Source organism: Mesocricetus auratus, unplaced genomic scaffold (assembly GCF_017639785.1).
Source record: "Mesocricetus auratus isolate SY011 unplaced genomic scaffold, BCM_Maur_2.0 Super-Scaffold_100007, whole genome shotgun sequence".
NCBI lineage: Eukaryota > Metazoa > Chordata > Mammalia > Rodentia > Cricetidae > Mesocricetus > Mesocricetus auratus.
In genome coordinates, this window is record NW_024429191.1 from 5,732,931 (window position 1) to 5,758,337 (window position 25,407).

General features: G+C 43.7%; 1 protein-coding gene across 3 annotated transcripts in view; it reads right to left on the reverse strand.

The window, feature by feature from the left end:
- Positions 1 to 25,407, reverse strand: part of Rbfox1 (RNA binding fox-1 homolog 1) — a 2,068,553-nt gene that overhangs the window by 1,032,330 nt on the left and 1,010,816 nt on the right. The window contains exon 1 of one of the 3 annotated variants that reach the window (XM_040747950.1): positions 10,457 to 10,582. The exons of the other annotated variants lie outside the window; for them this stretch is intronic. Within the exon in view, the coding sequence (XP_040603884.1) occupies positions 10,457 to 10,501 (45 nt within the window). The 5' untranslated portion in view covers positions 10,502 to 10,582. Of the gene's footprint in view, positions 1 to 10,456; positions 10,583 to 25,407 lie in introns of those variants that run through there. 3 annotated transcript variants of the gene reach the window in all.

Here is a 25,407-nt window from a genome sequence, read left to right on the forward strand (position 1 = left end):
CATCATGGTGGAAGGAAAGAACCAGTGTTGCTGCGTTGTCCTTTGATCTCTGTATGGTATGTGCACCGTAGCCATTGTGCAAGCATACACACATGTGCACACACAGAGTAAATGTCATAGCAATTGATACAATTTTTAAAATTTAACAAACCACCATGGTAAGTGGCTCTCTAGCAACAACATCTCAGACTGACCTCTGACTTCACCATACAAATGTCCTACACACATGAACATCCTCACACAGATAGACACACACAGCAGAACACGCTCCAAGAACATTGATAGTTGCATAATCATTATGAAGGAATTTCTACTCCATCCTGGGGAGATATTTCAGTGGGTAAGAACATTTACTGCACAATTTCAAGGGCATGAGTTTGAATCCCTAGCACTCATGTAAGAAGCCAGGTGTATACACACCTCATCATTGGAGGGTGGAAACAAGAGGACTTCTAGGGCCCACTGGTGGCCATCCTAGCTCCATGTTTTTTGAGAGATCTTGGTTCAAGAAAAATAAAATAATAGATCTGGGAACCTGACACGTGGGTTGTGCATTCACACGCACACGTGCGTGTGGGCACACACACACATACACACACACACAGGAGCCCAAGTATATATACCACACATACAAACACAATAAAAAATGAACAATTTTCCCTAATTGCTTTTTAGTTATTTACATCTCTGAAAATTGTATTTTTATACTTTATCGGTTTTCCTCCTGGATCACTAATAAGTTTTTGCATCTATGATTCCAGTCCTCCCCACTCTACCTATCATTCATCCACCTTCTATCCACGCACCCATTCATTCTCCACACACCTCCCTGTCCATCCTCATCCATCCATCCATTCTCTAATCGTCCATACGCCCACTCATACATCCATCATTCTGTATCTTGTGTCAGGATTATAAAAGAGTTAGTACTGATGTAGGATCACAGGGACTTTCTAGGGTCAAGCAAATCACCTGACCCGGGACACAGTCATTTTTTACCAATGGTATCACAATGGCTGCAGAGCGATGAGTCATAAAAAGAACTGAACTTTGAAGTAAAGCTTCAAATTCAGTCACCAACCCTTCCCAAACAGTAACTGTTGGTACCCTGAAAAACATCTCAAGACTCAGTCTTCCTATCATGAAAATGGGTATTAGAAGGACACCTACCTCAAAGAGCTGCTGGAGGTTCCTACTCAGTCAGACTGATCTGGGAGGTACCACCACAGTGCCCACTGCAAATGAATCAACTGCACCATTAAAGAGGGTGACAACTTTGAACTCTATCTACTGAGAAGATAATTAAGGGATTACAATCAACCCTGTTTTGTTCTCCTGCCAACAGAATCAGAAGCCTGAACCTGATAACTGGCAGGACACTTAAATTTTTAGCTTCTTGGAGAAGTAACTCCAGAGAAATCCATTTCGTTGTGTTGGGCGCTAACATTGCCATCAACACAATATTTGTCAGGGGCCATCTGTTGTGGTTTGAATAGGAAATGCCCCACACAAGCACATGTGTTCCCACATGCCGTTTCCAGGTGGTGGTGCTACTTGAGAAGGCTGTGAAACTGTTAGGTGGAGACTCACTGGAGAAAGACGGTCCGAAAGGAGGGCCTTGAGTCTTTATATTCTGATCCCACTTCGAGTTAATTCTCTGCTTCCTGAGTGCAGGTGCAATGTGGCCAGATTGCCATGTCTTCCTATCCACTGTGGACAGTATCCCTCTGGACTGAGAGCCAGAATAAATCCTCCCTCTTTTAAGTTGTTTTATTTTATCACAGTAACAGAAAAGTAAGTAGGGCACCATCATTATTTCTAACAACAGGTTCACTTTAAGGTAGGGGAATATATTAGAAATCTATGGCACTGAACACTTTAAAGGCAATTTCTGGGGCTGGGGATAGCTCAGCAGTTAAGGGCACTCACTGTGCCTCCAGAGGACTGAATTTGGCCCCAAATATTTATACTGGCTGATTCATACCCACCTGCAACTCCAGCTCCAGGAAAGCTGATGCTATCTATCTTCTGGCCTCTAGGGGCACTGCATGCATAAGGTGCACATATATACACCCAGTTACATAGATTCATACAAATAAAATGAGAGTAAGTTTTAAAATCCAACTTTTACATTTTTCCTTCCTTTATCTATGCACACATATGGTGTATGCACATGTTATATATAACTTAATGGAATATACATATAATCACATATATTTGCATGTAAGTTTCATTGTAGTACTATAGACCTATAACATCTATAGAACATAACTAGGTAGTCTTGCTGTGTGTGTTTAATGTCATTTACTTTACCTTTGAGCAACCAATCCTGGCCCCATTTTAAAGCATTTCCTGAACCAACACACATAATAGGTATCCCACAAAAGCCAATTCGATGAACTGTATTAAAAAGGACATTTGATGATAATGGATCCAACATGAGCTTTTGACAGTTCCAAAATAGAATTCGCTTTTTGCTTTCTTTGTTCAATTGTGAGTTCACTGGGCCTGAAACTCACAAAACAGTAATGGTTTCCACTTCCAGCCCTGATCCTGCACTGCCTCAGGAGCTGGGTGGGAGCAAACTCAATGGTCCATTTCAGTGGATTTAGTTTGTGGAGATTCAAGCTAGGCAGACAAGGCTCTTTCTCTTTTGCTATGTAAAAATCTGTAAGTTGCTGTTTTTTGTGTTTTTTTAAAGGATTCATGATTGTAAGTGGTGATTAAGGAATTTCAGGGCAGTGAGAGCGTTGATACCTGTGAACCACAGACAAAGTGATGTAGTGTGGATGTGAAGGCCAGGGAGAAACGTCTGGAACTGGTATTTCTCAGATCTATGGTTCCTATTGCCATGCAAGTGTACTTAACACGCAAGGCTTTGGATATATAACCCCACACACGCCCCGGGAAGACAGTTCAGGAAATACAAGCTCTTCCATCCATTTAAGAGTTGTTCTCATTCATTCAGGTGAGCTCCCTCTCCCATCTTCTGCACACTGAGTACACGTGTTTAATTGCAGCCTCGCAAGATATCTCGTCTTCATTTTTCTTCTAAGGCAGAATAAAATGTGTCAAATTGGCACTTCTATTTAAAAATCAACTCAAATTGTTTTTCTTTTCATAGCATTTGCTACATGCTAAAAATTCAACACAGGAAAAAGATAGGCATGGTCCCTCCCATGGCCTGAAGGAAAGAAAATAAACAAATTGGTATGAGAAAAATGGAGCCAGGAATCAACAGCTCAACATCCACCCCAGCACACTCAACTGTGGGCCACTCAGGCTCATTAGAAAATTCTAAGAGCACCAGGACACCAAAATGATGGGTTTTTTACTGAACTCTACTGAGTCCTAACACAACAGTCAATAGATAAACAGACTATTTCTAATGTAATATTTTGTTTATATGCATGACTATGTGTCTGAGTATTGGCATATTTGTGTAACAGTGTGCCTTTGGGGTTCAGATAAAACCTTGGGTGTGGGTTCTTGCCTTCTAACTTGTTTGAAACAAGGTCTCATTATGTTTTCTGCTGTTTACACCAGGCTGGCTGGCTCCAGGTACTAAGCGTGCATTCTCCTGTCTCCATATTTTATATAGGGATGCTGGATTGCAGACATGCATGGTCACATCTAGTTTTACATGTGTTTGGGAGATCATACCACAGATCCTCACTCTTCCACAGTAAGAGCTTCACTCACTGAACCACCTCCTTGGCCTTCTGCTGTAACTCTGACCCAGTGAACCTCAGCATTTTCCTAGGATACTGTTGGGGGTGACAAGATTGAGTCATTACCCACTGAATCTCAGCACTTTCCTAGGATGTTGTTGGTGGTGATGTAATTGAGTCAGACAGAACACTCAGATCCTCCCAAACACCCTGGTACAGTATTATTTATTGACACTTTTATTTATTTAGACTTTGTTTAAACATGCATTTATTTTTAATGATTTGTTTTATTTTGAGAGAGAGAGAGAGAGAGAGAGAGAGAGAGAGAGTGTGTGTGTGTGTGTGCCTGTGTGTGTGTGTGTGTAGTGCCTGTGGAGGCCAGAAGAGGATGTCAGATCTTTTGGAGGTAGAATTACAGGTAATTAGCTGTAAGATGACTGACATAGATGCTGGGAATTGAAATGAGGTCCTCTACAAGAACAGTGTTCACTCTTCATTGCTGAGCCACCTCTGCTACCTGAAGTTAGTTTTGTTTTGTTTTTGTTTGAGATGGGTCTTCAGCATCCCATGCCAGCTAGTAGTGAAGGATGACCTTGAATCCTGCTCTTCCTGCCTCCAGCCCTCAGGTGCTGAATTACTACCATAAACCACCACAGCAGGCTGTGAGTGCTTAACTGAAAAATAAAATTGTAAATGTCAGGATGCAGGCCCTTTCACATATGGTTAATTTTCTTAATTAACTATCCCCAAACAAAGAGTCTTTTGTTTTACAAATCATATTAAACAATAGTGCCTAAACACTTCTCCCTTGTACAAATAAAGATGTTCTAATTTTTGATCATTCCAGTCAAGGAGAGTCCACACTTTAGAGTTGAAATTCTACATCAGCCACTTAGAGGCTGGGTGACCTTGGGCAACTTACTTCTCTGGACATCTGTTGCCACTGCAAAGAAAAAGAAGAGCCCAGCAATTCTAACCTCCTACTCTTGAAAGTCGAACTAAATTGGAAAATATTTACAACAGCACTTGGCGAGTATGAAACAATATGTGTTTAAATAAATGCATCGAGCTGGGTGTCAAAGATTGAGAGATAAAGAGACAATGATGGCATTTGAACACTGACAGAAGAAAACCCATGCACAAACCATTCTGAGACTTGCTCGTTTGACTGCCTTCAGCTTCTCTTCTTCTGAACATCAGCACCATGGAAAGAAACAGCATTGCCCAGTGATGCTGGATTAACACTGATGATATCATGACTGACAGGGAGCGGGAACCTATACAAGCACCTCAGCGACAATGAGCCACATCTTACTTGTAACGAAAAATGTTTAGAGCAAGCAACTATGCTGATTTTAATGCCATCCCATAAGAAAATGAGAGGCTTCATGTACTGCCTTGTGACCCGGTTCACAGAATCCAGAGATTTAAATTTTTTTAATTCCTGGGATTCTCTGCCCTCTGGGCTGTCTTGAGTCTATTAGTCATCCGTACCCCAATACTTCCTAGGGCACCATTACTCAGCCTTGACATCAAGCACTTATGGAGAGACCCTTCTGTGTCACCTTAGGGTAGGGCATGTCCTGGAAGCCCTGACCTCTACCCACAGAATGTGGGCAGCAACCTGTGCCCAAGTGTGAAAACCACCTACATCTCCAGTGTTACCAAACATCCGGGTGGGGGGTAAAAATCTCCCACTAGACCAGGATATCTGCTAAAAATGCATTTGTGCAGCTCTTTCCTGCCTTCAGATGTATAAATTTCAAAGGTATCTTGGCATGTTAGAATTAAAAAAGAAAAAGAAAAAAATCTGGAGTTTGATTACTTGAGTCACCCAGTCTGGAAATTCCTTGTCCCTTCTGTGAATTGGGAAGAGCAGTATACATGGTACACAATTATACTGGGGACCAGAGAAGACATATTTGTGCCTTACTCCACTGCCCAATGCCCAGAAGAAACAAGTGTAAGGCAGGCTGCATTGAGCTACTCTTAGGATCACTGTGCCCTGACAAGTCTTCATCAGTCCTCATGTGCTGGTAACACAAGGCCACTAACTTTGCACCCCAGTAGCTACCACAGCTATGGGGATATGCCCAACCTCAGCAGCGAGATTTTCTGACAAGCAGAGATTCCAGTCCTGGGACAACCACATAGATGAACAGCAAATGATGCAGAGCAGTTGAAACGAGCAAAGGGAGGGCTGCAGAGGCTCCGGCACTATTCTCAAGGCACTGTGTCCTTTCAGGCCAGCCGACACCCACTTGGGTGACATGGAGTGAACTGGGTGTGTGAAGGAATAGTTCTGGAGGGGGCCTCCTTGGAGTGTCTGTGTATGCATAGTATTTGTGCATTGGAATAAACTGGTCTGGGAAATTGAGCTCTCTGCACAAAAGTTGCAGGCAATTCAGTGGGGGACATATTGGACTGAGCATTACTCTAGACGCATGCCCATTTTAAAGAACAATAAGCTTTGGTAAATGAGACAAACATGAATCCAGAATGCTAGACTTCACTTCTGTAGAAACAGAGAAAAGTGAACAAAATCAAGAAAAGGAAATAAGCATGACTAATATTGCATAAGATATAATCATACATCTAAATATATATATTATATACATAAATATATAAATGCACACATATAACCACTATCCACACACAAATCTCATCACACCTTTGGAAACCAGATACACTTTTATATTTCTATCAGTTTGAAGACTCCTCTAGTCTCCATTAGACCTGGCCAAACGATGACTCACTGCTGATAAATACCAGCGAACTAACTACGACTCATTCCCGACTCTGATTTTAAACTGAACTCTTCAACTACTTGATTGTCTCCAACATCCAATGGATCCTATTCACATCTGTGACATCAAAGCCTTTGGACATCATAAGCAAGAAAGAAACGGGAGCCCTTCATCACCTAGTGGTTATGCAAGCACCTAACCAGAAAGAACACTTTGAAATTTTTATGGAGCAGGAAAAATTGAAAGCATACTAATCTAGGCAGTGAAATTGGGCTTTTTGTCATGTTTAATTGCTTGAATTCATAACCTAGTTCTACTGAATCAAAAGCAAGTTGTTCCCGCTGACGTTAGCTATTTGGGCCTTCTGGGCACACGAGCTCACAGATAATCCCCACAACTTCTCATATCAACTTCAGATCAATTAAGAAAATAACACACCCTAAAATTACTTGAGACATTAGCATTATTGAATAACAATTTTCATGAGTTTCCAATGCAAGTTCTATATAGGAATGCTGACTTTTGAAGATTTGTTTACCTTGGTGTTGTGGAAGCAGAGGGGTAGTCATGTCCTTCTCTCCAAGGACTGGGACTCTATTTGTTTTCATTTAAATGCACAATGCTAAACGTCTCCTTCATCTCATTCTCTACTGTTCACTATTGTTTATAATACATAAAAATGTTCTGTCAAGCACCAAAACTTGAAGAAATAGGAAAGCCCACACACCCATAAACACACAAGGCCCCAGTGAGTCCTCATGCTCCCAAGTTTCTAGTAAGCAGCAAGATTAAGTCTAATATAGAAAACAACAACCAACCAACTTTAAAGGTTCCCACCTTCTCTTCCATATTCACTTTAATATTTATCATAAAATCAGCAGAAGATAGAAAACTAAGCTCTAAAAAGGGATATAATTTGATCATATTCTTTCTCCTCCCCCAACTCCTCACAAATCCCCCCCCCACGTCCCTACCCACCAAAATTCGTGTTCCTTTACTTTCAAAGTATTTCCTCCAATGCCTTTTGTGATAAATTAAAGATTAAACATGAAAAACTCAATATACAAGAGATAAAATGAAATAAATTACAGTAAGATTGTTATTATACTTTATTGTATTATTATTAGTGTGCATGTGTGTGTACATGCAAGCACACGCGTGTGGGCACGCACATATGCTTGCACATTTGGAAAACAGAGGACAGCTTTCAGGAGTTAACACTCTCCTTCCATCATGTGGAGCCGGGAATTGAACTCAGGTCGTGAGACTTGGTGGTAAGCTCCTTTATGCAATGAGCCATCTCAATCCCCTAGTAGCAAACCTTTGTTAGTATATCACCCATTTTCTTACTTGGTAGATTGCTTCTCACTTCTTAGCTCCAACATCCCATGCAGAAACCCTGAATCAATTCAGCTTAACAAGATGAACTCTTTCATAGGATATGTTAGTGCTTATTTTGTTGAAGATTGAATTTTTCCAGTCATATTCTTTACTCTCAAGCAAAGAAAATGAATGGATGAAGGATGTTTGAAAATATGGTAATGAATTCCACATATCCAGTCTGTTATAAAACATGGCAATACTGTGACCATCACTAACACGTAAGCAACTGTTAAAACATACCCTTTCTCTCATATTCCCTTTAACTCTGTATCACACTCCTCCTGGGAAGAGAAAGAAGGCTCCAGCACTCAGGTTAAGGGTAGGTGGTTATTAATCAGTCAGTCCTCTGGAAGAGTCTAGAGAACACATTGACTTTTGTTATGCATCACTGTTGTTGTAGTTAAGCCTGTCCCTAAGTCCATACTGACAGTTACCTCTACCAGGTCCAAGGAACGACAGATTAAAATGGCCCCACAGGAAAATGCAGACAGGAAACTGATGAAATAAAAGTTTGAATACAGAGTAACAGTTACAAAACTGCCCTTATCTCAGTCAAGTCCTAGAGGCAAAGAATGCTTGTCAGCCAGCTAGTCAACCATCCGTTCTTTTTGTACTACAACGACATTTTCCCAGAGTCAGGACCAGAGGAAACAGAGCAAAGTTTGCATGTTCATGTTCTGTAATGTTAGGATACGGGGGCTTGTCTGATGCTAAATAAGTCTTGTATGTGACCAAAGTGTTCCAGCAGCAAAAAGCAAGACAGAGTCCGACTCTCCTTTGTCGTCATTGGGAACTAAACATTTTCTACAACAATGTATAGCAGAAGCAACCTGAAACACTTCCTGAAAAAAACCACATAAATAAAGATAGCCAAATGCAAAGAAACATAAGGATGGATAAGTGGAGAGACGGGGAGGAGGAAGATGAGGGAGGAGACCCTCCCACTCCTAGGTCAGGAGTGAAGCAATTTTATCTTTCTAGTTTTTGGCATGTTCCAGCTGGAGTCGTGGGGATGGAGTGAGCAGAGGAGAAGCAAGGAATATGTTTGTTATAGGACATCACATGTCCCAGTATCTCTTCACAGAGCCGTGGTAAACAACTGTACTGATTTAGATGACTAGACTGAACATAACCCTCTACAAAGGTAATCACTTCTGACCTCCAACACAACTCACGCCGATTCACAGATACTCTTACCCTTTGAGAGGACATACCTGTGGGTCAAAACTATGAGAATTTGACAAAGGCTTGGAAGCCTAGGAGCCAAACTGTTTACTACATCACTACATAGGATGATCACACAATTATTTGTTTTTTTTTCTTCTCTAACCTAAGCTACACTCATGCCTGTAAGGCTAAAATGAAAACTATGTAGACAGTGTAAATTCTGAGCCATCTGATGACACCAGAAGTCACCCTTCACAAATGATATAATCATTTTTACTAATGGGGTGCTGCCACGAAACTTTGGGTCTAGAATTCTGATTGGATCCGTTTGAGGTAGGAAACAGGGAAACACAACTCTCTTATCAAAAGAAATACCCAGAGCCCTCGCTTCCACCTATCACCATTAGTGATGGCTGAAGGGATGGATTTTCGTCTTCCCAGGTGTTTTTTCTGTTCTAATGAATGATGTGTACAACACTGTGTACATGCTCCCTCATTGGCTGTCTCAGGAAAGACGGTCCTTCCATGAGATAGCATAGCTCAGGGCTTGTGTATTCAAGGTAAAGCATGCGTTCGATATTGTTCATGAAATGCCTCTTCCACGGGCATCGAGAAATCAAGAATGGTGTAAGAGCACGATGCCTGAGTGATGGGCAGGGTCGACCTATCTCCGGCGACATGTAATACCTCTGCACAGGCACGCACAGGCGCGTGCCAACTTTCCAAACGCGCGGCCCATCTGCCCATTCATTTTCCCTGAACCTCTATCTTCTTTGCAGAGCACTATGTGCTGTTTCCTCCCCTCCAAAACAAAACAAAACAAAAAAAAACAAAAACCCAAAACAACAACAACAACAAAATAACAGCCCCAGCCTGCAGGTCTTCTAACACCAGTCCTTTATAAACGCTTATTCATCTCTGGGAATAAAGTTCAACGGAGCCAATGGCTATTAACAGGGAAGTTCCCCGCGAACTTCCAGTTGGTAAAGCGAATCAGTTACCCTCTGGTCCCCCAGCCGGTCTAATCTCCCCAGGCATTGAGGGGATCCACGGGGAGCCCAGGGCAAATCCGGATCGTTTCCCGCGGGACTCCAGAGCTGAACTTACCTACACCGTGTAATTCACTCGCTGCACACACATCTGCGTCCTGCCATTGCCTCTCAGGGCTCCCTGGACTCCATCCACCGCCAGGTCCAGATTCTGATCCACCGCCCCAGAGGCGCACACGCCCGCCCGCCCGCCACCTTCTCTGTGCTAACGTTGGACAGCGGCTGGCGGCAGCTCGCCTGCCACAGGCGGCCCCGAATGTCAATTCGCACACTCCTCCCCCTGCTGCCCGCCCCCGTCCCTGCGCGCCCTCCTCCTGAGCATCCGTCCAGCGGGCTCCGGGATGCTCTGATGCTGGTGCCAGCGCTGCCTTCCCTCCCTCCCATTCAGTGCCTGGCTCCCCCTCCCACAGTGTCTCTGAGCCTCCCTCGCTCGCCTTACCTGAAGGGCATCTCCCACGACTGCAATTAGCTGCCAGGATTTCATCGCCCGCTGCAAAAGCGCCTCCTGCTCCCTCTCTTGCTACCTTGCTTTGGGAGAAACGCTAGGCGGGAGAAGTGCCGGGGCAGCAGCAGCGAATGGTACCCACGTGCTAGCAATGTCAATGATTCCAGCTCTCTCTGCTGTGCTTGGCGGCACCTTCCCCGGCCTGGGCTCTTTTGCTCCAGCCACCAGCAGGTGTTCAAGGCCCCCTGAACAAGCGAGAAGGCCAGAGATCCAGTAAGCACGCGGCACAAGAGCGAGCACCCGGTGCAGGGAGGTAACCTAAGCATCAGGAGCACACAAAGACAAGCCCACCACTGTGCAACGCTGTTGACCCAAATGAAGGGCAGCCGTACTGGACCCCTGGTTTTTAAAAAATTTTTGTAGTCTAGCAACTGAGGGAAGAACTGTATGCCACCCTCTTTTCCCAAGCACTTGGAAAGTGTAGAGCTGATAGCAAATCCCCCCCCACACACACACCATGTGTCTCTTCCCTTGTTCTTTCAAGCATTAAATACGTACCACATGACAGAATAGGGCACCTTGCACGGTCCCCAGAGTCCTCACTTGACAACCAATTTTAACTCAGGAGCAATGAGATGTCCAAGGCAGGATATCAGTGATGGCAATTACTTACACTACTCCCTGCATTATTCACAATGTCCATGGCGGGTATTTATGACTTCCAATATGCGACTTCATGGAGGAATTCCTGGGTGGCTGGGAGACCCCTTGGTCCACCGCACCACTGCTGACGGCCTGCCTCCATTTCCCTCAGGAGGCAATTGTAGCCCCTTTAGGGGGTTGACTCTTTGGCATCTCAAATCTCCCAGCTCTTGTGCCAAATGAGAAAGCACTGAACTTTGCTCTTGAATCGAAGGGCTGAAAATGTTTGGTGGGAATTCAAACTATCAGCTTTGAAATGTATTTGCCTCCTGTAACATCAGCAGTCAGGCAAATGTCCTATTCCCTCCCCAAAGCTTCCACAGATCCCTCCCACACTGTGCGTGTGGTATTACCAGTTGGGTGTCAATTAGGTATGAGGGGCTCTTGTTTCTACCCTCCTCTACCTGACAAAGATGCTCTGTATAGAGACTAAACCTTCATTTGTTTGTGGAAGCAGGACTTTTGGATGCGAAACAATTTATTTTCTCTGTTGCTTACTGTGACAACTGCATGCTACACTCACTAGAATGCCCTTGCTTCTTCAAGTGTTTATGATTTGGACGTTACAATTCTACATACACAAATACTGAGAACATCACACACATACGTTATGAATACACACACACACACACACACACACACACAGCCTACATTTGGGGAAGGGTGAAGTGCTCATTGATCCACTATCAGTGGCTCACCATCACATCATCTTCTTTAATACTTGAAGACCCAAAGCAGTGTGAGTGGTGCTCTTCTCTATTGGTAAGCAAATTTCAAACTCAATAAACCTCTCTAGTGTTTACTTTCATATTTATTGCAACTCCATGCTGAGGCCATATTTCCAGGGTTTCTCTGGAATGGGCCAAGTCCTTACATAAGCATTCCCTGTCTCTGTCACCTCAGGAAGTGACAAGGAATTTTTCTCCTTCTGTTGGAAATGTGCTTTGATATGGCATTAAGATAATGTTTTCAGTTTGTTTGTGGTATTAATAGTTCTGTGTGTTTCTTATGTTTGCCTTTCCTAGAATCTGTGACATTTAAAGGAGGCCAAAGAAGATGCCAGGTAAAAATTGGTTTCCAAGAATGCCATGGTACCGAATAGACTACACTCCCTAATTAATTTCATAAGGCTATGTGTTTCCTAGGTTGGACTGGAAATCATGCAGTGGTTGAGTATGACAATGAACTTGGGAACCTTTCACCCTGACTTAGCCAGTGCTGGAATTATGAGCATGCTGGGTTTATGCAGTTCTGAGACTCAAACCCATGGCTCCATACATATTACAGGAATACTTTAGCAATGGAGCCACATTTGCAGACCCAAAGTTAACTTCCTAACCTGTATCACACCCCTGATGCCTTCCTCAACAGAATTAGGGGAAAAGGAAGGACGGTGCTTAGACTTCAGCTTGCTGGCGCCCTATGAAATTACTGAGATCCATGGCTATAAAGTATTATCATCACAGCACAAACTTTATTCTCTGTGGGATAATTTGATTCACAAATCAGTTCACAAAAGCAAGGTTATTCGAAGTGAAATGTTGAACGGGTGGCCGGTGGGGAGACAGCAAATCCTAATTACAGCCTCATTGTCCCTGTGTTCTCTGGCACATATGGCCATTTAATCACCGAGTGTGACAACCTTGGCAGATGTTGCCAGACCTGGTTATTGATATAAATTGATATTATCGTGTGGAAATTGCACAGCAAAGAGTTAAAGCAGTGTCTGATTTTATCCACAGGGAAATAGGGGTCTCGGCAAGCATCTGGAGCTACAAGACAAGATGATGCTGGGACAAGGTTGTCTCCTTCCTCCTACTCCACAAGGAAAAGATGAAGGGAACAGATAGCCTTCCAGGAATGGAGAAGAACCTCCTGAATGCACTCCACACGCACATTGCTGGGAAAGCATGCACACCCAGCAAGCAGCAGGCATATTCACATTAACAAGTGTTCTAAAAACACATTCAAAGGGTGTATTCTCTGTTATGATTTTCCACCACTCATAAAAGAGGAAGCATCATAAACTGAATACCCATTGAACTTAAAAAAATAGAATACCCTAACCTGGAATAATGTAGAGCAGCAGAAACAAGACACAAATACATCATTTATGTATATTCATCACTATGTAGAGAGATAAAGAGCTGAAGAATACTGTCCTTGCTAGTTTTATGGTAATAGGCACAAACTAGAGTTTTCTGAAAGGAGGGAAACTTAGGGGAGAAAATGTCTTCATAAGAGCCAGCTATAAAATTTTTTTCATAATTATTGATTGATGGGAGAGCAAAGCCTATTGTGGGTGTTGCCATCCCCGGGAGGGTGGTCCTGGGTTCCATAAGAAAGCAGGGTGAGCAAACTACGTGAGCAAAGCCAGGAAGCAACTCCTCCACGGCCTCTGGATCAGCTCCTGCCTCTAGGTTACTGCCATTGAGTTCCTACCCTCCCTGCTTTTGATGATGGACTGTTAAATGTAACAGTGAGTGAAATAAAGCCTCCCCTCCCCAGGCTGCTTTGGCTATGGTGTTTCATCACAGCACTACTAATGCTAATGAAGACAAAAGCACATACATTTTAGTAAACAATGCTACTGCTACTAATAACAGCCATAACAATAACAGTAGTGCGATAGAACTGCAAGTCAGGAACTGGGCCTAGTTTCCCAAGTCTCTATTCACAACTATTCCATAAGTTTGTATGGTCAAGGCTAACCAGAACATGTCTCAAAATGAAAACTGAAAAGGTGCTAGGATATATCTCAGAGGTAGAGTGTTGTCTAGAATGTGTGAGGCCCCACGTTCAATCCCTACAAAACCAGATAAACAAAAGTTGTTGTAAACGATGTATGTTGTAGGTGGACAGCTCTCTTTCTCCCTCTACAAGAACATTTGGGACTGGGGATGTGGTTCAGCTGGGAGAGTGTTTTTACCTAGCATGGTGCAGAAGGCCTGTGTTTGACCTGCAGTGTAGCATAAACCAGGCATGAGGTGCTGGGGAGGTGGAGGGAGGGAGACTGCAAGGTTATCTTCAGATACAAGGGGGACTTTAGAGCGACCCACGCTACATGATACTGTGTGCGTGCGTGCGTGTGTGTGTGTGCATGTGTGTGCATGTGTGTGTATGTGTGTGTGTGTGTCTGTCCACCTTCCAACTCTCTCTCTTCCTCACATGCACAAAAATGTACAAGTTTGTATGTGATGATGAGGAGAGGAACATAAATCACATAAAAACAAAAATCAAATGTGTGACCCAATGGTAGAATGTTTGCCCATATAATGTGGGAGCCCCTGAGTTTAATTCTGTGGTATTGACGTATATAAAGGAATTTTTATATTGTTTGATAACAATTATATATATATAATTTGAATAAGCATTCATGTGTGCATATTCACCTTTTCTAGTATAAGAATGAATATATTAGTGTTTGTATCCCATTTTCAGTGCAAGCAGCATGTGGGTTAACATCTTTATAGAGCAGCAGTGTAACTGAACATGGAAACACACAATCATGATCTCAGCCTTCTGAAGGCTAAGGCAGGAGGATTGCGGGTTCAAGGCTAGTCTGAACTATATATCAATGATCTAAAAGTGAGAAATATCCCTAATAGTAGACATATAGGGAAGATATCACTTAAGAGAAGCAGAGCCTTGAGTTGGAAATAAGGATTTTATTGTTTCCTTTTTGTTTCCCCCCTGAATTTCTCGATTTTCAGAGATAAATAAAAGTTAAGTATGAGGTCACCTGACCACACGCGTGCTGATTACTGTCAGTGTCAATGTCTGCTCTTCACCTGGTGACTGGCTTTTCTCTCCTAATGGTAACAAAGTCTTTCAAAACAAACTGCATTTTGATGTGGAGAGACGCTCAGCCTGTGAAGAGATTGCATGCAAGCACAAGGACCTGAGCTGCATCCCTAGCACCAAGTACACTTGTAATCCTAGGTCTGGGCATGTAAAGGCAGGAGCCAGCCCAGTCTAGTATTAGAGTCTCAGGTCCTCTGAGAAACTGTATTAAATCAAAAAGTGCACCCAAGGTTGTTCTGGTTTCCAAGTATATATACCTGCATGAGAGGGAGGGAGGGAGGGAGGGAGGGAGGGAGGGAGGGAGGGAGGGAGGGAGGCAGAGGGAAAGAGAGAGACAGAGAGGGAAACATGGTATATTTTCCACTAACATTTTCGTCTTGGGAAAACTAAGCTGCTAAGGCTCGATGCACAAAATATTTTCATTTAAATCAGTCGTATCCTTTAGCTTTCTCCAGGAAAGCTACTGTAGTGACCTGCTGAAATACGCCTCACCCTACAGAAATACCACTCCTTTACTAGTTTGAAAATATTTTCCACACAAGAGCACAAAACAGCCCCCATCTAGGTAAAAACAAAACACTATACACTAAAATTTCCATAGCAACCACACTGTAACTTCACAAGATGAGAACAGTGGAGCCTGACGCTGTGCTTTGTCCTGGAGCCTCCCAATCTTGTCTGATTGAGGACAGTGAGCTCAATGGTGCTATCTGCGGTGGGAGAGTGCACAGTTGAGGGCGGGCTTGTTCCTATGTTCCTACCTGGGAACTGTTACATGGATCACTTGTGCATATTTTTAGAGTTTTAATTCATCAGTGTGTATGTGTGTGTGAGTGCATGCCACGTGTGTGCAAGCACCTAGGGGGGCCAGAACAGTGGACCCTGGATCTTGAGTTGCAGGTGGTTGTAAGCTGTTCAACCTGGGCTCTGGGAACAGAGCTCAGATCCTCTGGAAGAAGGTCAAGGACTAGTAACTGCTGAGGGATCTCTCCAGCCATGCCAGTGTGTACTTAAAACACATCTCTACAGAACCTATTGCCTTAGAACTACAAATAAGGGCTAGGTGAGGGGCCCTTCTTACAAAACCGGGGTAGGCTTCTCCCAAGAAAGAAACTGACATCTAATAGAAAGTGCTGCCTGCCTCCTTGGCACAGGCACACAGAGCCTCCTCATTTTTGCAGCAGTGTAGCCCAGTGGCACTACTGTGATGGTTGTTTCTCTAGGCACTGCCACAACAAGCATTCCATTCAATATCTTTTTAATGATTGTAAGATCAGGACTGGGGAGATGGCTCAACATATAAAGCATGCAGTCCACATGTATGAGGCCTGAGTGACAGCACCCAAAATCATGCAAAAAGCTGGGTGAGAGGAGGCATGTCCGTAATCATAGTGCTGAGGAGGCTGAAACAGGGGGATTCCAAGGGTTCACTGGCCAGCAACACAAGCTACCAAACCTGTGAGCTCAGGGAAAGAGAAAGAAGGCTCAGTGCTCAAGAGAGAGTCCTGCTCCTATAGAGGAAGCATGTGCATTCCCAGAATCCACAGCAGGAGGCTCACATCCACTTGTAATTCTGGATTCAGGGCACCTACTCCTTCTGGCCTCTGGGAGCACCTGCACTCACAGTGTGCATACATGTTTATAAATAAAATAAATCCTTAACATAATAAAAACATTGAAATGGAAAGTGATTGTTACATACTTGTGCTTCCTTCCAAAGAGTGCAAGCATACTCATGTATATACAGAAACACATAACAACACAGATACATACCCACAAGAATGGAATACTAACTATAAGACCAGTGAATACTCATTATTTACTCTGCAATGCTTAGAAAATTTGGAAAACACAAGAGAAAGCCATTCATTGTTTTAACACCAAAGAAAACAACATGTAAGATTTCAATGCAAATTCATCCATTTGATGGTATTTTCCATGGCTTACAGAATGAAAATGCCATCAACAAACAAATGGCACTTTACCATACAAACTACTTATTATCTTCTGTACTTTGCAATAATACACCAGGGATGTTTGTGGCTGCATCAGAAATTAACAGGTTGCAGCATCCATGTTGTTATTCTACTTTAACAAGAAACCATTTCTCAACTCTGCACTAAATAATGCCACAATGAACACCTCCACCTGTGGTACCAGGAGCATATCTCTGTTCACATGGACAGGAGAAACACTACCAACCCAGACTGAGTCAACACAGGCTCTACTTTTAGGATTTCCCATGTAAAGAACTAAAGTCCTGAGCTTGGGAGATTGCTGGGTGAATCCTGAGGAGCTGAGTTCAAGTCCCCAGGACTCAAGTACAAGTATGATGTACTACTTGCATCACTTGTTGAGAAACAAAAAAAGGTGGAGAATGGAGAATCTCTAGATGCTTGCAGGCTAGCTATCCTAGGTTATTGTGGGGCAGCATACAAGTAACCTGTCTGAAACAAGTGAGGACTGACATATGAACACCACACACACACACATACACACACACACACACACACACACACACACACACACTTGCACCCACTTGCGAGCGCCTCAAATTCTGCAAGCTTACACTCCTCCATACTCTTGGAAGTTAATAAAAGAAACTCCATCTCACCCTGGGTGTTATTTTTCTAAACCTTCCCTCTTGGAATAACTAACTAACCCTTGGCTGAGCCCTGGTCATGAGATGAGTCATAGGGGAACATGTTTGTGCCTTTCCACAATGTCTGAATTTATTGAATAACAATACAATCTCAAGAAGGTTTAGTGAGTTTTAATAGCATCAATTTGCCAGATAATCCTGCCTACCCTGGTGATCTAGATGAGGAGAATGCAGATTTGCTCATTTCAGTCTCAATTACTAATATTAAACATATTCCAGAGGCTGCAGTGGAGTTCAAAAGGTTTCAGAAGTGGCCTAAGGGAGCGTCTGTATTGACAAGATAACAAACCAGACTGAAGCTGCGAGGGAGCTGCCAATGGGGCAGATGGAGTAAGGATTTGAGAGCAAAACTGCAGAGTTCATCTGAAAGTAGAATGCTTGACTTAGGTCCAAGAACAGAAGACAGTAAGTTCAGGACCAGGTCCACTTGGGTAAATAGGTATGTAGGCAGGCAGGCTGGCATGCCAAACGAACATCAAGAGACCAGGCCCAGCTGAAGCCCCAGAGGCAGCTGGGAAGATTTCTGCTTGTCCATTCCTAACACACCAGGTGACAGGTTGGTGTGTTAGGTGTCCATCACTGTATAGAAGCCAGGCAAAGGAGCGTCAACCTCCCCTTGGTCTGTTGCATCTGGTAAGTTCTTGGGCCTGTTTTCCTGACAGGATTTCAATACACCCATGTGCTTCTACAGTCTCAATTGGCCTCAACAACTGAGGGTTACCAGAAATAAGTTAAGCATCAGTCTGTGCTGGAGAGGGGTTGCCTGATACATGGCACAGTTCCTGGGTCCACCCAGGGCTGCATTGTCTTATCTCAAAATGGATTCACAAACTTCCTGTAAAATGGCAACTCCTAGGGCAAGGCACACCCTGAGGGAAACAGTTTCCTATACCATGGAGTAGCTTCCAGGAGGATGCAGTCTCAGCTCAACAGTCCACTCTTCACTCCTGCCCTGTTTGCCTCCACACTACTGAAGACTAAATTAGCATAGAGGAGCTCAAACCCTTTCGAAAACAAAAGTGGTAATGGGAAGCGATTTAAATCTAAGCTTATTTAACCTAAGTGGCTAGTGGCTGCCCATTTTGCTTTAATTGCCTTTTAAACTAAAATCAATGTTAAATTACCTGAGCAACACCCCCCCCCCCCCCCTGCGCAACCACACAAGGAGAATTCTTCAAGTGCCTCCTCAAAGCCACTGGCTCCTGTCTGTCTGAGTGACAGGAGCAGCATCTCTCTGCCTCAAACAGCTAGGCCTTCGAACCACAGAGTCTGACTGAAAGGTTCCAAGGGCAGACTGCCAGCCTCAGGACGAGCTGTCCCTTGACACAGGGACAGTGCCAGCACTCAGGGGGTAATCTGGAAATTAGGAAGGGGGGGAGTAGCATCAAGTGTGTTTGTCCTTCCCTCCCTCCCTTCCTTGTTTTTCTTCCTTTTCCCTGCCTCCCTTCCTTCTTTCTTCCTCTCTCACCCTTTGTATTAGTTATTTATTTTATGCTATGATAAAACACCATGACCAAAAGCCACTTAAGGAGAAAAGGAGTTCACTTTTGGATTCCAGGTCTAGAGGGAGAGTTAGTGCATCATGGGGTGGGGGACATGACAGCAGGTGGCTGTAGCTAGAAGCCAAGAGATCGCATCCCCAACCACTCACACCAAGCACAGAGAGCAAATGGACGTGGGATGAGGCTACAGACTCTCAAAGCAAAGCTCTGCTTTACTTCCTCTAGCAAGGTTCCACCTCCTCAAGTTCAAGGGCGTCGCAAAGCAGCAGCATCAACCAGGAACCTAGTGTTCAGACATGTGGGGTTATGAGAGACATTTCTGATTCAAACCAACACGCTCTCCTCCTATCCCTCCATTCCTTGCCCTCTTCCTCTCTCTCTATTTCTTTCTCATTCCTCCCTCCCTTCTTTCCTTTTTTCTTTCCTTCCTCTTTCCCTTCCTTCCTTCCTTCCTCCCTCCTTCTCTCCTCCCTTCCTTCCTCTTTCTTCTCTTCCTTCCACAAGAAACTGGCTATCTTAATAGACACTGAAGCCCTTCTCTGAAAACTGGCCTTTGGCCAGTAGTTTGCACAGTGAGCTCAGGAAGCCAATCCTTTCCCATTTCAGTAACCATCCCAATATGTCAGGATAATCAGGCCCCTTTCTCCAGCCCCCGACCTAAGAAAGGCAAAACACATCTCTGGAAGCCTTGGTGAGATACCAGCCAAGGATCATGTGTAACTGACAGCACGGCCAATGTTCATTAAGGAAACAAAGAAATCCCAATGTTCTACTGGGCCCACACCTGCTCATTCAGCCATGAACAACCTCCAGTCAGGAGAGAGGTGAAGGGCAGAAGCCCTCAGTCAGGAAAGAAGTAGACCTTCACTTAAGGAAGGGGCAGAGGCTAGCAGCCTCCCACCAGGGCGCACTTGAAGTCTTCCCTTGTTTTCTACCATGAAGGGCCCCCACTTGACGGTAAAAGACCCACACCATGTTGCCTGTTTTTGATTCTCCCCCATAACACAAGCAATGCTTCCCAACTCCCCTCCCACAGCAAGCTCTTACTCCATGAACTTTTCTTGTTCACAGTTAGTCCATTTTTATCTGTTCCCACAGTTACTACTTCTATTTGGTTCTGTCGGTACTAAGCAAGATGGACAATCCTTGACCCAAACAGAACTCATGACCAAAAATAGAAGAGGCATTATAGATTTTTTGTAACTGTTGTGGAGAAAGTAAATCATGATAAGATAGAGAAAAGGGGGGTGGGACACAAGCCTAAGGAAGGATTTTGTAAGTTCTGGGGGAAGGAGGTATCACCTGTATTAAAGATTCAAGGCTGATTGACTGATTATAACTGCTGTGATTGCTGAGAATTGGAATGTAGCAAGTTATTTGGGGTCATCTTTAACCCCTTAATAGCCATTCATTACCCACCTCCATGTCTGACAGTCAGTCAACTGTGATTGAAAATCACTCAATCCTTGAAGACAAAAGCCTCAGGACTTCTAGTACAGACTTCTAGCTCCCGCCAACCCCAAAGCTGAGAGTGTCATCACATGCCATCTGAAACCCATAGCACAGATTTCTCCACTTTGCTATAATTTGCCTGTTTGATATTGCACTGTGTATTTGAAAAGTGGCCCGATTTATAAACTTGTTTTGTGTTATAACTATAAGAACTTCATGATCTTCTGACTGTTAACAATGATGGAACATGGTATTAGAAGTTCCCAAAAATCAGCCTTGGACACTCACATTTGGTTCTATAACAAAGCAGCTCTCATTCCCTTTGGTATGAGAACTGTTTGTACATCAACAGGTTGTTAGCATTTATTACTGCGTAGATCTGTTTCCTGCTTCTGTTTCACTGGAACTGAGCACAGGTTGTCTTTCCCACATCACAGCCACAGAAGGAAGTCAGACATATGCTCTGTCAATCAGTTACCTCAAGGAAGAGGCATGGTCAAGAATGGCCAGAAAACATAGTGGGTACATAGGTAGAAAGAGAGCTGTGTTGTGAGTTAAGGTCTATGAGAGCTGAGGTTGGGAGAGAAACTATCTCAGGTATTGTAGGGATCATGGAGCTCTAGAGGAGATTAGGGGAGAGGTACATCTATGCTGACATTCATTTTCTGTTGCTTTTACAGGTTACACCACAACCATGCAAAGCTGGGAAAAATCACACAGAGATTTTCCGCACAGCTCTTGCTTTCTTCCCAATAAACTTAAGCACGGAATTCCCAACATAGGAGATTACAGAGTTTGAAAATAATGAGTCATGAAAAAGATAGCCACTCTCCCTTTACCCAAGTGCCTTCCCCTGTAATGCATCAAGAGTATGTCATCATATGAAAGATACAACAGGATGCTATCTGATTCCTGGTCCCAGTGACTTGATTGCCTCTGAGACGTGCACAGAATAGGAATGGACATGATGAATGTTTCCAAATCCTTTTACTGAGGGTCACAAAATGGTTGCCATGTGTGAGGTTATGAAGGAGCTCACATCATCTCAGCCATGTCTATTTTAGAGATGTCAGTCACATCCCTGTTCCCTACATGTATTTTAGGAAGGCTGCTCCTTTTACAGCCTCCCTCAGGCAGGCACCATTACCCAGCAATCACATGTATGATTCAACTGAAGCCTTTCCCAATGACCTGGGGGATCTTATGATGTCATCTGTAGGCTGGGGAGATGGTGCAGTTGGTATAGTTGGTGGAATGCTTGGTCCATGAACATTAACTCTTGAGCTAGTCCTCAGAGCCCATGTAGGGAAAGCCAGGCATTATAATGCATTTACAGTCCCTGTAGAGGGGAGATGGAGGCCAGTGAATCCCTGGGGCCCCTGGGCCAGCCATTCCAGACAAATTGGGGAGCTCCAGGTGATTGAGAGACATTCTCAGAACACAAGGGGGAGACTGTGACAGACATTGGAGGTAGACCTCAGACCTCCACATGTAACAAGCTCATGTGCATGGGTAGCCCCACCAAACACATACACAAATATAAGGACAGGCTAAAATAAATAATCAAAGGGTCTGTAGAGAGGGAGAGACAGGTGTCTAGGATGGAAAGGAAAAGGAGGAACTGGAGAAACAGAATAAAAACCTATTGGCCCAGAGAAAGATAGATTTGGATACATTGTTTCCTTGAATGGGCTCTTGTGGTTTGAATTGTAATGCCCCCACAGGTTCTACGTTTGATCACTTGGTCCCTTGCAGCCAGTGCTATTTAGGAAGTGGAGCCTCACTTTAGGAGACTTGTCCCAGGGAGTCCCAGTCTTGAGATTTCTCACCCAGACACCAATCCTCCCTTCTTTGCTTCCAGACTGCACATAGTGCCTCTGTCTTCTGCCACCATGCTTTTCTCATCGGGACTGACTACATCCTTTCTTAAACCGGTAAGAGTGGAAATCCTTCCTTCTGCACATTGCTGCCAGTCACAATAGTTTGCTCACAATAGTGATAAAGGAACTGTACAAGGTGGTCCTCCTTAGTTCCAGGCTCTTTCTCCAGCCTTACATGCTTCTGAGCCAAGTCTACTTCGTGAAATGCCCCAGTCACATTCCCCACAACCACACAGCTGGGACGGTTCAGAACACAGCCAACCTGTAGCCTACAAAAGTGTTTCGTATCTTTTGCCTTGCAGATAAACGAAATGCCCCTCATTGTGATGAATGAGTCACTACCCTGTGACTCAAAATTCTTTGTTTTTCTTTTCCTGTTTTCTGGTGGTGGAGGTGGTGGTGGTGGTGGTGGATGTGCATGAATATTTTCATGTATGTGTGTGCATGTGGAAACCCCAGGCTGATGTTAGGGATAATCTTTTCAGGCTCATCCACTTTATTCACTGAGACAGGGACTCTCAGGCAAGCCCAGAGTTCATGGATGCAGCCAGTCTGGATGGCTAGCTAGGTCTGGAGATCCCGTCTCCACCAATGGTGGCAGGGATTACAGGAAGGCTCCTGTCCTCTGCTGGCATGTAAGTGGATTGGTTTCTGGACATCTAAACCCAATCTTCATACTTGCATGTGTACTTGCATGTGTGGAGCTGTCTCCTCAACCCAAGGCTCACAGTTAGTCTTTCTGGGCTCATGGACTAGCGGGAAGGGATGTGCCTCAGACACTCAGCACTTTGGAAACAGGTTTTCCATCCCTAGGGATTTTCTGCATTCATTTGTTTGTTTGTTTATTCATTCATCCATCCATTCGTTTCACCTGAAAGCACAGAGATGTATTCTGAAATGAAACTATCACACAAAAATGACTGTGCATTCATTCTTTCGACATCACATATGTGAATACCTGCTGTAAACACAGAACCCTTGCTAGGCTTGGGATTCCAAAGCTGATCACAGCAAGAAAATAACAAAGATGATTATGGCATAATCTTTTTAATTCCCTGGATAAGTGGCAGAGAACAGTTGACTCCGATGTACTCTCTGGGAGAGTCAGAGTAAATTTTCAGAAAATTCAAAAGGTGGTAAAGAGTGTGTTGGATCTTAAAGCATGCATAACAGTTTGTCCAATATTCTTCAGTATAGCCAAAGGAAAAGGACATTCTAAAGACAGGAACAAAGAGACAAAGATGTGTCTACATCAACTGATATGCAGGGTGGAAGCTGTGGAGCCCCAAGGACCCCATTGTCTTAGCTTCCCTTGTGCTGGGATTACAAGCATGCACCACCACGCCTAGCTGTTTTCACATGGTTCTGGGTTTGAATGCAGGTCTTCATGGTTGATTGACAAGGCCTCTACCAGTTGTGCTCTCTAGCCAGCCCTGGTGCCTTCATTTTAAGTGCACAAATCTCTTCATCCTCCTGACTTCAGTACAGTCACAGGAGGGACTAAACTCCGTGATGCAGGGGCATATTTTTGCCTTCCTTTCTTCCATCCAACTTATCAATGAATCACTTCTAACTTAAAATGTATTAAATAAATAATTTCAGAATCTAATCATCTATTTCCCCAGAAATGCACTGAATGAAAATGAAGAAATTATTTTACCAATTATTATTTTTAAAACAACCTGCAGTATAGGTTTTCCATCACCAAGGCACTCAGAACAAATAGGCTTCCATGATTCTCAAGCATTCTAAGAGCCCTGCAGAGAAGGTGGCCTGGAGATTCCATTCCATTTAGCACCCCTCCATCAAGGCTCCCTCCCTAGGGGAGGGGCAAATGTAAATAAACTTCTTTAATACTTCCTGTTTTTCTCAGCTGTAAAAGGTGATCTTAACAGAAGAGAACTGGAGAAACTTGATAAAGAAAACTGTTATATTTGTTTGTTTGCTGTTGCTTTAAATTATGTGTTTGCATGTGCATCTGAGTTGGATTGTGTGTATGAGCACAGTGGTTCGTGGAAGCCAGAAGAGGGCATTGGATCACTAGGAACTGGAGTTACCTACATTTGTGAGTTGAGAATAGACTCAGGTCCTCTGCAAAACAGTACACTTTCTTAACTATTGAACCATCTCTTTCAGCACCTAGGATTTTACTTTTACTTTTTGGTCACACGTTCTATTTATTGTAGGTTTTACCACATGTCCAACCTTCAATTTGTGGGCCAAGTGCATCCTGGAATACCCATGAATGTGGTCCAACACATTTACAGAGCACAGCATCATGTAAGTCTCAAAATGTTAGACACCCATTGTAGACACAGGGAGACAGGAAGTTTATAAAAAAGAAAAAACAAATCGGCATTCTGATTTACTGTTTGCCATATCTAAATTTAATTACTACTCATAGAAGATGAAATCCACACATTACCTGGAGAGGTTCTGCAGCCTCAGTAAAAGAATCTAACAGCATAGAAGCTGGGTTGGACCTCTGAGGCGGTAGTGGTGTTCTCTTAAACTTTATGTGCATCTGCTTACAGGTGCCTGTGTTGTCACATTTAGTTCCATTATGGGGATGGTTTTTCGTTGAGTTGTTTCCTTTCTTCCTTTCTCTTGTTTTTGTTTTATAGGAGCTAGGGGTCAAACTCTGACCTTGGGCCTCTGGGGCTCTCATGGTCCTGCTACTAAATCCTCAGTCCTTAGTACCTGTTAATACAAAGCAGCACACCTTCTTCCAGAGCCTGTGCTTCAGGAAACAAGCTCTCTCCCATCAGCTAAGGATGCCTGTCCCAGCACAGCACATTTGGCTGGTTGGAAAGCACAGCTCCTATAAACTCAAATCTCCCAGACAGACATAGTTATGTGTCCTTATTTATCTCTGAGAGGACAGATCAGTTTTCTCCATGGTTGAACCACCTGGAAGTCTGTCTAATCCCAGTTAGTCAGCCC